Here is an 11,406-nt window from a genome sequence, read left to right on the forward strand (position 1 = left end):
ATAATATGTGGTAGACAATTCATCAAAGATGAGTGGCAGAAAAGACCATTACTCCATCACCATTATGAAGGAAACAACAATTACCACCCAAATATGAAACTTATAGGAAGATATCAGCAAATACTACATATCAAACAACAGTGACATCATCAGTAATACTGAATGCCTTAACAGATATCTGAGTGCATAGCACACGCATCAACTACAGTAAACTACAGTAGAAGTCGTGGCAGGGCACAAGTGCAGTAAAGCACAGTCATCCATCCATCGACCACCGTCTGCTTTCTTCATTTTTTCCCCGACGTGGCGACAACCAAGCCTACCCAAGGATAATAGACAGCCCAATAGGGCATTCAGTAGTCCCTAAAGGCCGACAGCTTAATACCAAACTCTCGATCCTTACATTGCTCCTAGCCAGAAAGTCGTATAATCACAGGCTACGTTTTATGCTGCCTTGGCTTATCTTATATCTACCTTACAGGGCAAACTCATGGCATGTTGACTCGCTCCTCTTCTTGTTTCACCACGCCCATGGCCGCAAGAACCCAACGCGAGCATGCAAGGGGAAGCTCCCTCCCGAGCCACCGGCGCTAGTCTTCGTCACCAAGTTCTTGGTGCTCCGGCGATCGATCTTTGACCATGGCCCGCTCCTCCGGGAGCTGCACGCGCACCACAGCCCCGTCATCTCCATCCGCCTCTTCCACATCGCATGTTGGTCTTCGTCGCCGACCGCCGGCTAGCTCGTAATCCTGTAACTTCCTTGGGTGGTCAGCCTACAGCTTCCTATCAACATAGCTTAGAACATTCCTGCACAAATCTACTGCCTTATAACTTTGCTTCCTTTCCTTCTCTTCAGCATAAGCAATAATAATATAACCTACAAGACCTCCTGTGCAAAATGTAACTGCTGTATAATATTAACACGGATGTGGGCACTGCAAGAACCTCCGCAGCGAAACTGTTCGCAACATTGCAGCACCAGTACGGTTCCCCTGGAGATCAAGATGTCCCCGTACGGTTCCAGCTGAGTAACCTTGATGTAATCTAAAGTTGCCAAAACTGCAGAACAAACATTCCTCAGTAAATAATATGTTCCATTCTAGCAATACAGTAAAATTGAATGAGTGCTATGATAAACTTCCAATTAGCCATTCCCCGTGTAGAACATTTCAAGCAAACTCAGTAAGCACAAGTTATCTGGCCAGCATAGTGTAGGATAGTGTGAAACTTGTCAGAACTATTACTTGCCAAAATTATTAGAAAACTGTGTGGAGCCATAAACTTATAGGTTCAAAGAAAGGGTGCCGAATTTTGTGGCATATATCAGCTGAGTAACCTTGATGTAACTTATGCTTGCATAGCGTCCAAAGTGTAAAGCCAAACTAATTACAAAAACATTGAATAGGCATTAAGCCAACAATGGTAGCATAACTTTTAAAAATCATGTCAGTGCAACCACTATTTACTCGATCAACCACACTATTTGTTTTCTGGTATAAGCAAAATAGAGGAATAAATACCAGTCATTTGATAGAATAGTCGAGCTGCCCTGGCTGTGGTCATCCCTGAAGCTAGCAGATTTAGTGACTCAGATTGCTGTCCACCTGGGGTATCAAAATGTAGTTTGAGGTGCCTGCATGAATATGGCTCTAGCATCAGACAATGTATGCGCATCTGTTGTACTTCACTTCAACAAACTTAAGTTACCCAGGCTACTTACGACTGGATTGATTCTGTGACCTTGTCGATAGGATCAGAGCGCTTCTCATATGGGGTTTGAGTCGGTTCGGTTTCTTCCAGAAGGTCTGAAACGAATGTTAACTGTTTAATTCTATGTTGGTTCAAACAGTTTCACGTGCTCGAGAAAACAGTTTCACATGTTTATATATAACAGAGCGAATAAAGGAAAGAAACACAACCAACCAGGAGTTGGCCCAAAATCTGAAAGCCTTCTCATCTTGAAGTCCCTCACTTCTTGCTCCAATGGAAAGTCTTCATCAACTGGATCAAGATTCCCCAAGCTTCTTCCAGAGGAATGTTGCCTCCTCTTGGACCTGCTCAAGAACCATGGCATGGTGACTATAAGAACCTAACCAATACAACGAAGGACCTAAGGGAGCTAGATATTTTCTATTTGCCTGACACTTCATCAAGAAGATTCTACATTTCAGTTTCTACACTTACAAGCATATACAAAAGGAGCTTCTGTTGAGATCATGAAAGCATTCTTTAAATAGCCAAGTCTTTCGGTACCAAAAGATCACATAACCATAGTTCAGAGTACTAATATAGGTGACATGCTATTACTATTAGTCAACAGTCACCTTGCACTTCTGATGATGGCTCCCTCACATCGACGCAGCCAATGTAGATGTCATCCAGATCAAGCTTCTTCGCCTGGGTACTTTGTACCCAGTACCATCCCATACTTTGTACTCGTTGCAAAGTTCCAATTCATCAGAAGATAAAAGTACCACATGGCTCCTAGCGTCTAATGATGTGACTAACCTGCCAAAAGTTGCAGAAGTAGTTGGAGACTGGTGTTAACTGATGGTGCTAACATTGGACCCAGTACCATCCATGGATTGAGCACAGCCATTGCAATCCCTCCTTCCCAGCGAAGTCCAATACACTATACCAAAACTGCAGGCTCAAGGAATAAAGTCAGCACAGGCCTCAACCACAACCATAACACAGATCAGAATACAGGAGCTAGTTTTAATCTGTACCTGAACTTTCTTGAGGAGCTCGACGACAGCACAGCAGTCCTTGTCTACGACCTTGTCCACGGGCCAGTTGGGGTTCAGTACCATGGCCGCCTGCGACGACATCAGGACGACGCGGCCGACCCCGCAAATCTTTTCACGGCGCGCAAGACGTTGAGCGTGCCCTTCACCGCCGGTTCCAGGAGCTCGTTCTGCAATAGCAGAATCATCAGCAATCTAATCCAAGGATTACCTACTCGAGCAACGGGATAGATACTGGACTATGATTTGCATCGATGGGGTGATTAATTATTCAAAAGGAAGAATTACCTCTGGGTCCCTCTGCTTGCACAGTATGAACGGGGACGCTAGGTGGAAGACGCCGCGTGTGCCCTCGACCGCCGGCCGGCCGGAAGCAGGATCCAGAAGGGTCCATCTGGAATAGCCGGAGACGCGTGTCCGCGCCGCGCAAGGCCTGCAAAGTGCTTCACGTCTCGGCCTCATCCTCTGAAAAGGGGAGGAAACAAATCCGTCACGAGAATCTTGACGAGGAGCAGTCGGCGCCACTCCTGCTCCACGGGCCTCCCCGCTCCCGATGCGGGGGCTCCCATCCTATGCCGCCGCTTCCGCCGCCCGCTCACCACCGCCGTCCACGCTGTCAAGCAGGACACGGCCGTCTGGATGCCCCCCCGCTCGTCTCTGCAGTCGGTGCGGCCACCGCCCGTCTCCACGGAAGACGCGATCGTCTGGATGCCCGCGCCCGTCTCCGCGGTCGGTGCGGCCACCGCCCGTCTCCGTGGAAGGGAATAGGATTGCGGGTTGATTACCGAAAACTTGCTATCGCCGCCACCCTCCCTTCCGCGCCTCCGTCATCCACCTCCGCCTCGAGCACATCTCCACAACCTTCTGCGCCGCGACAACAGCTTCCCCCGAAGATTTTGCCGAATCCATCACTTAGTCCAATCCCTCACTCTTCCGTTCCTCAGGTGACATTACCCGCATCCGCATCTCAGGTTTTAAGCCCGCAATTTTGGTTGTAAATTGGCGAGGTGGGATTATACCTGGTGGGTCGTCGTTCTCCTCCGTTCTACTCACTGGACTGGGGGCGGAGCGGAGATCCGCTCATCTGGACTTGGACTGCTTCTAGGTAAGCGACCCTACCTCGGCTTGGGCCTCAACTTGGGTGCCCCATGTCGCCTGTCGAGTCCGCCGCCACCGGCGCAGACCAGGTTAGTGAGGGGGCGGTCATGCCGCACGAGCATGTCGGCGAGGGGGCGGTCGTGCTGTACGAGGATGGTGTTGGACACGGGAGGAGGGCGGCGGAGGTGGGAAAAGGGCGGCGGAGGGAGGGCGGGGGATGACGAACCAAGGCTCCGACGGTGGTGACCGTCCCCACCCTGAAAGGAGAGGCTTTTCTCATTTAACCCCCTCTCTTCCCTTCGTTTTCCACCCGAGCTCCCCTCTCTTCAAAATTGGACTGCGGGTTGATTACTGAAAACTTGAGGGATTTTTTTGCAAAATGACCACGACGTACGAAAACCCAGGCAGAGACGTTACTTGCTTTAATAATAGGTAAAGATATAATAGGTAAAGATATAGTAGATTTGCTTGAACCAGATTTTTGTTCGTATTGATTCATCGGTCTCTGGTTGGTGCTATGGCACAATTTTGTTTTTGACCTCAAAATCTTCATGCATCGTCTGCTAGGTGCTACGGAAGAATTTTATGTTTGTCCTCATCCACAATCTTCACGGATCGTAGCCGGCGTCCCCTTGGAATTGTGATGAACACTATGGTAATGTATACTTGTATATTTGATTTTTATTTCAATGTGAACAAGATGATGTTGAATCAACACTCATATTTTGTTTCCTCACCAGAGGAGGATCTGGATTGCTTCAAGTCGAAGATGGACATCTGAACATGTATGAAGACGTTGCAGCAAGGGTATATCATCAGGTATATTAGTTCAAATATATTTATTTTAAAATACGTGCGTGCCTCACGTTCTAGGGCGTCGGCGAGGGTGTCGACTGCGCGGCGTCGTACGATTGCCCGGCGAGGCCGCAGTCCATCCACATCCACGTACCACGTGCTAGGGCGGCCGGGAGGCTGTCGACTACTCGCACGATCTTCCATCGTGCGCTCGCCGCCCGGGAAGGGCGTCGGCGAGGGTGTCGACTGCGCAGCCTCGTACGATCGTCCGGCGAGGCCGCAGTCCACGTAACGCGCGCTAGGCGTCGGCGAGGCTGTCGACTGCTCGTACGATCTTCCATCGTGCATGCGCTCGCGGCGCGGGGAAGGCCTCTTCGTCGCCACTCCCAGCGACGTCGTCCGTACGTGGTCTGTTCAGGTATTTGCAGCTCTGTTGCCCTTCAATCCATACCCAGGTATCCTCCCAACCAGGGAGATCTTGGTCCGTCTCCCATCTCTAACTGCCTTGCCTTGGTACCGCGCGCGTGGCGAACCTGGATACAACGATCAAACGGAGTTCATGCCAAGCACACTAACACAGTTGCCAAGTTCTAATATCACCAAGGTGGTCTTCATAAAGTGCAGCGGACGGCATCTCACTAAGGTGAGGTTTTTTCGTTCTTGGTTATGCTTGTCCTGTATCATGTAATTAAGTAATACATGATTCTTCCATGTGCTTATGTTGTTTGTTATAAAATCAAAAAAAAATTGATAGGACCTGGACGTCATTACCTTGCTGACAAGCTGCATATTCATTTGCATGCCGTGATTTGTTTCTTCTAAATGGACTATCGTCTTGGATATGTGACAAACAAATCCAATTGCCGTTCTGGTGGAAATCATAAAAGGCAAAGATTGGAGTCAGGGCCAACAACATTGGAAGGTGAAAATGTTGCTGGGGACGACCTTGAAAATGTTTCTGGTGGTAACCATGGTATTTTTCTTTTTTTTTTCTTTTCAGTAATCGGCATCATATCTGTATTTAAGTTTTAATGTTGTCTTCAATTGAGCGTGATTTTATCTATGAAGATCTTGATCCGAGAGAACTTAAACAGCAAAAGGCAAGGGAAAGGTATATGAGGATGTCAGAAGAGAAGAAAATGAAGCTCAATGCAAAGAAAAGAGAAAACTACCATCGTAGAAAGGCTGAAACACAAGCAACCGATGTGACTATGCAAAATCCTAGTACTATGTCTAATGCAATGTTTTTCATATTTTTTTGCCCTACCCATCAGGTTATATAGATCAATGTGTATTTGCAGATGCTTCATCAGTAATTGCCGCAACAAACCAAACCCCACTCTCAGGTTTGTCTGTGTGATGGATCTTTATAGTGTAAGATAGATTTGTCTAGAACAGTAACTTTAGTGTGTCATGCATATGGTCATTATTATACGTGTTTTTGTGCAGTTTTATCCCAGGGTGTTGAGCTAGATGATGCCGGTGGAGATTGGCTTCGTCGCAATGATACATATGCAGCAACAGCTAGAAGCAAACTCAAATCCGTAACTGATCACATGCTATTTGGTGAAACTGTATTATCAGCAACAAATATTATAATAAGGAATCCTTGCATGCTTTCATTTGTTCTATTGAGTCTTTAATATTAGTGAATGTTACACTTGTTCATTCCAGCTGGTGTTAATAAGGAGGTGTCTATAGACGAACTGCAGGAGGAGAAAGAGAATCTAAAGTCAAGGAACAGATATTCTAGGATGACAGAGGATCAGAAGGCCGAGGGAATGCAAAATCCCGAGAAATTTAACATTGTAAGAATGGCAACGATCCTGCAACCAACATGACTCTACAAAGCCAATGTACTATCATGTTTATTAAATTCTTCAGTGAAGAAAATCAATTAGTTTGAGTAGGCTATTGGATCTATGCTTATATTTTGTGGTTGCTGCAGGTGTTGCATTACAAACTCCTATGATCGAGATCATGCCTTCTGGGTTGACCAGTACAGGTGGTTCATAGAAACTAAATATAAATGAAATAAATTCTGTTAAATAAGCTATTGAGGCTCTACTCATGTTTTTTTTCCTTGTTGTAGGTGTTGTGTTCGAGTCACCTCCAGTCAGACCGTATCATATGGTCTAGGTTGACTGGTATAGGTAATTCATCTCGGATCATTGGGCCGTCACATGTTTGTTATCTTAACAGCTGCATAACTTATATATGTATGTTTTTTCCTAGTTTTATTGCATCTGTATACTATATGTATACAGTTGGCGTTGAGGAGGTGTCTCAAATAGAGCTAAAGAGGGATAGAGAGAGGAAGAGATATGCAAACCTGTTAGACTTGGCAAGAGAAAAGAAGATATTAAAAAATAATGAGGGTCGGAGATGCAAGAACATGTCTAACCAAGGTACACTACGTATAATGACATTATTAATGGGGCTGTGCTGATTATAATACTTTCATATATGCAGCCTTGGCTTCTCAAGCTCCAGTGTTTGGGTCCGCGCAGTCTGTCGTAACAGAAGTATTAACACGTTCTAAAACAAGAGGGGTTATCAATGGTTGGTTTTTCCACTTGGAATTAATAAGTTTTTATGACACTTTATGTGACTGTCACACTAACAAAATAATATTGATTCAATCAGGGATGAATAGTGGTTCAAACAATGTAGAGCAAGTGGACCATGGAATTTGGGAATCAGAAGATCACGGTTGCTTTGGAAGGTAAAATTTTTCTCATCTTAGTCCACACTCACCATTAGGAATGTCTTCACGCTTGATTGAAATGTGTTTGAACGCCAGAGGAAGATTTGGATTGCTTGGAGCCCAAGGTTGGTGATATTGATATTTATGAAGATGATGAAGCAAGGGTGTTTCATGAGCGAGGTATATGTTCACTCAAACATTAGCATCTTTCTATTTGCATAGTTTTTTATTAGCATTTATTTGTTTTCATATTTGGTGTGACAGCTATTCGGTATGAGCCATGTAGAGATTCAGACGTGGTTGTGCTAGACCATGATCAGTACGATGCAGTATATAAAGATCTGCCGACTGCTCACCATATTCTCCGCAAAGTGCCGAATTGTTGAGTATTGTGGTGCTATAAAGTTTCCGAGTGAAGGTGAATATATATATTCCAAATGTGCCCATTGAGCTTCGTCACTTGTTCACAAGCCAGATAGACAGGGATGCACTGTATTTTAGAAAGAATATTCGATATTTCAACTCACACTTCTCATTGACTCGATCGTCGTCTCGCCACTGCTGCTGGTATTATTTTGCAAGCTACAATAATAATTAAAACACCTTTAGTTTGACTCGTACCTCAAAGTTTCATTATTTTCGTAGGTACGGATGTTTATACTTTCAAGGTACATGGTCAGATATATCATAAGCTAGATCAATTAAAGCCCAGTGCAAAGAGTCCAAGGCACATGCAACTATATTTTTATGATACGGATGGGACTATGGCACGTGAAGCACATTGGTCTCCTCATCTTGATGCCAAGTTGATTAGAACCATTTTGGATATACAGATACAGAATAACAATCCGTATGTCCATACATTCCGACATCTAGATCAGGTGCCAAACCTTCATGAATACAAGATTGAATTGAATGCGAGCATTTCCGTGGACCAGAGGAGATTTAATGCACCGGCAATGGATCAGGTGGCCACCATCTGCCAGGATGGATCAGATGAGCAGCGTAAATTTCAAAGGAGTATAATGGTACATGCAAACTCAGGTCATGCACAATTTATAAAAGCATACTATGGCTGCTATAATCCGTTGTGTTATCCTCTATTCTATCCTGAGGAGAAACCAGTTGGGAGGATAAAAAGATATTGTTGGAAGAAATACAAGTGGTGCATTTTCCAAGGAAAAGGAGAAAGTACACTAAGCGTAAAAATTCAAGTATGTGCAAGCTCACTATGTGATTATGATATCTACCAGCTGTAACGTTATTTATTTGTTGCATTTTTCTTGCAGATACAAATGGTGGATTGCTGAAAGATAAGGGTCAATCTTCATGTACAAGAGTTGAAACTACACAAGTTGATAGATATAAAAGAATGCCATCAAGAATTGTTGGTGGTGGTGCCGAACAAGGTTCCATTTTAGATTTATTGAGTTAGATTTATCCTGCTCACAATTTTTATAACGTACATGTATCTAATTACAAGTGATTGATACAGATAATTATGAAGAGATTGATGGAGAGAATGATGGTGGCTATGGGGACAATGATTATGGTGACAGGTGTGTGTATATGTTTTTACATTGTATTTTTTGCTATAATTTTATCAAATGTGTCATTTTAAATGATATATGTGTTTTAACATTTTTTTGCAAATGTCATACGTGTATAGGTAACTCAGGGTCACGACTGCACGTGAGTGCGTGGGAGTATTACTGTTATATCATGCAAATACGTGAGGGGGTGTTTAACATATGTTTCTATGGAGGACGTCTATTTCAACAGTTGATTGTTGATATCTATATAAAGATTGAGTCCATGTGCTTGGATTGGTACTCTAATCCAGACCACTAGAAGATTATATGGGTGGATCTGTATCAGGTTTGAAAAACCATTTGTCATTGTTACTGTGCTTTCTGCCAATGCATATGAATTTACATTAGGGTTGTATCCATTATCAATGTTTCTTGCATTAATTAATTTTTTTTAAAACAGGGCATCCTTGACACCCTTGCTTTTGGAGAGGTGGATGCTTTAAAGGCTGGTAAACAAATTGTGCTAACTAAGAATTTTCCTGGAAGTGATCGCGATGTCTGTGCAAGGTTCATGGATGCAATGGCCTTAGTTGCACGCTTTGGTCGCTCGGATTATTTTGTGACAATGACTTGCAATCCTTAATGGCCAGAGATTATGGAACAGTTGTTGCCTGGACAAACACCACAAGACGGACCAGATATTGTTGCAAGGGTGTATCATGCGAAACTACTTGACCTTCATGATTTCTTGATCAATAAGGGACACTTTGGAAAGGTGGCTGCTTGGGCACATGTCATTGAGTTTCAAAAGAGGGGTTTGCCGCATGAGCAATTTTTTGCTAATTTTGGACAAGAGTGCTTAGTTGAGCGGCCTGATGATTTTGATAAGAATATATCAGCAGAGCTTCCTGATGAAAAGAAACATCTAGTCCTCCATTGACTTGTCTGCACACACATGATGCATGGCCCTTGTAGAACTCTCAACCTGCATTGTGCATGCATGGTGGATGGCCAGTGTCGTTTCAAGTATCCACGCTAGTTTTGTGATGCCACTCAACAAGGAAAGGATGCATATCCTATTTATAGAAGGCGTCAAGATGGACAGAAGGTTTTTATCATGAAAAGGTGGTTGGACAATTGATGGGTTGTTTCCTATAACCCTACTCTTTTGATGCGTTATAACTGTCACATTAATGTCGAGGTATGTTGTAGCATCAAATCTATTAAGTATATCTATAAGTACATTTATAAAGGACATGGCTGTGCCTCCTTTTCGATCGAAGATTGTGCTCAAAATGGACCTATAGAGATCAATGAGATCAAGCAGTACAGGAAAGCAAGATGCATCACTACAATAGAAGCAATCTACAGGTTGTATCATTTTCCAATGTACTCTATGTCACCCCCTGTTCTGCAAATGCAGTTGCATATGCCCGGTATGCACATGGTTCCATTCAATGAGACCGACAACCTTGAAGAAGTAGCGCAGCGTTCACAGTCGCAACAGTCAATGCTTACAGAGTATTTTAGGATGAACAGAGAAGATCCTAATGCACCCAAGTATCTGTACAAGGAGTTTCCAGAGCATTTTAGGTGGATCAAATCTGAAAAAAACTGGAAACCTATGAAGAATAAACTCTTTCAGATTGGAAAGCTTGTTTATGCACACCCCACGGAAGGTGATAGGTACTACCTACGAGTTTTGCTAAACCATGTTAGAGGAGTAACTTCATTTGTTGCACTTTGCACTGTGCATGGTATGCTAAGTCCGACTTTAGAAAAGCTTGTGAGGTGCTGAGCCTTGTGGAGACTGACAAGTCACTAGTAGAGAACTGACTTTCGATCCGCCCCCTTTTATCCCGGTTTAAAGTTGGCCCGGGACAAAAGGGGGTGCGCCGGGGTGCGGAAATTTGGAGGGGAGCATTAGTCCCGGTTGGTAATTGCAACCGGGACTAAAGGCCCCCCTTTAGTCCCGGTTGCAACGGCTAGCTGGGGGGCGTCGGTGGCGGGACCTTTTTATCCCGGTTAAGGGTCAAGAAAGTAAGGTGTGTAACTTGTTGAAGTCTTTGTATGGTCTGAAACAAGCACCTAAGCAATGGCATCATAAGTTTGACAGAACTTTAATGTCTGCGGGCTTTGTCATTAACGAGGCTGATATATGTGTGTACTATCACCATGGTGGCGGTGAAGGAGTTATATTATGCTTGCATATGGATGACATACTGATCTTTGGCACCAATATTGATCTGATCAATGAGGTCAAGTCTTTTCTATCATAGAACTTTGATATGAAAGATCTATGATAAGCTGATGTTATTCTGAACATCAAGATGATTAATTATGAGAATGGGATTACTCTTTCGCAATCCCATTATGTGGAGAAGGTCTTGATCTATTTTGGTTATATGAATAACAATGAACAACAAAATTGCTAAACACCAATTGAGATACTCTCAAATTATCGGTTTACTCATGTACTTTGTTAGCGTAATGACACCCAACATATTTTTTTCTGTGAATAAATTGA

At 43.8% G+C, this 11,406-nt stretch overlaps 1 protein-coding gene and 3 long non-coding RNA genes across 4 annotated transcripts; 3 read left to right on the plus strand and 1 right to left on the minus strand.

Moving 5' to 3' along the window:
* Nucleotides 1-821: 821 nt before the first annotated feature.
* On the minus strand, nucleotides 822-2,813 carry LOC101765334 (sister chromatid cohesion 1 protein 1-like). Its single transcript, XM_022824291.1, has 7 exons — nucleotides 2,730-2,813; nucleotides 2,576-2,643; nucleotides 2,185-2,283; nucleotides 1,924-2,054; nucleotides 1,721-1,805; nucleotides 1,521-1,633; nucleotides 822-1,059 (listed from the first exon to the last, which is right to left on the minus strand). The coding sequence occupies exons 1-7, from the start codon at nucleotides 2,811-2,813 to the stop codon at nucleotides 878-880; spliced, it is 762 nt and encodes a 253-aa protein (XP_022680026.1). The 3' UTR covers nucleotides 822-877.
* Nucleotides 2,814-5,489: 2,676 nt separating this feature from the next.
* On the plus strand, nucleotides 5,490-6,471 carry LOC101766017. Its single transcript, XR_214645.2, has 4 exons — nucleotides 5,490-5,613; nucleotides 5,709-5,845; nucleotides 5,942-5,986; nucleotides 6,090-6,471. It is a non-coding gene; the product is annotated as an uncharacterized LOC101766017 (long non-coding RNA).
* Nucleotides 6,472-6,732: 261 nt separating this feature from the next.
* Nucleotides 6,733-7,347, plus strand: LOC111256248. The gene is made up of 4 exons (XR_002676267.1): nucleotides 6,733-6,793; nucleotides 6,876-7,048; nucleotides 7,113-7,202; nucleotides 7,287-7,347. It is a non-coding gene; the product is annotated as an uncharacterized LOC111256248 (long non-coding RNA).
* Nucleotides 7,348-7,645: 298 nt separating this feature from the next.
* On the plus strand, nucleotides 7,646-8,750 carry LOC111256217. The gene is made up of 3 exons (XR_002676214.1): nucleotides 7,646-7,914; nucleotides 7,993-8,561; nucleotides 8,637-8,750. It is a non-coding gene; the product is annotated as an uncharacterized LOC111256217 (long non-coding RNA).
* Nucleotides 8,751-11,406: the final 2,656 nt, after the last annotated feature.

The sequence above is a fragment of the Setaria italica genome, chromosome II, assembly GCF_000263155.2.
Source record: "Setaria italica strain Yugu1 chromosome II, Setaria_italica_v2.0, whole genome shotgun sequence".
NCBI lineage: Eukaryota > Viridiplantae > Streptophyta > Magnoliopsida > Poales > Poaceae > Setaria > Setaria italica.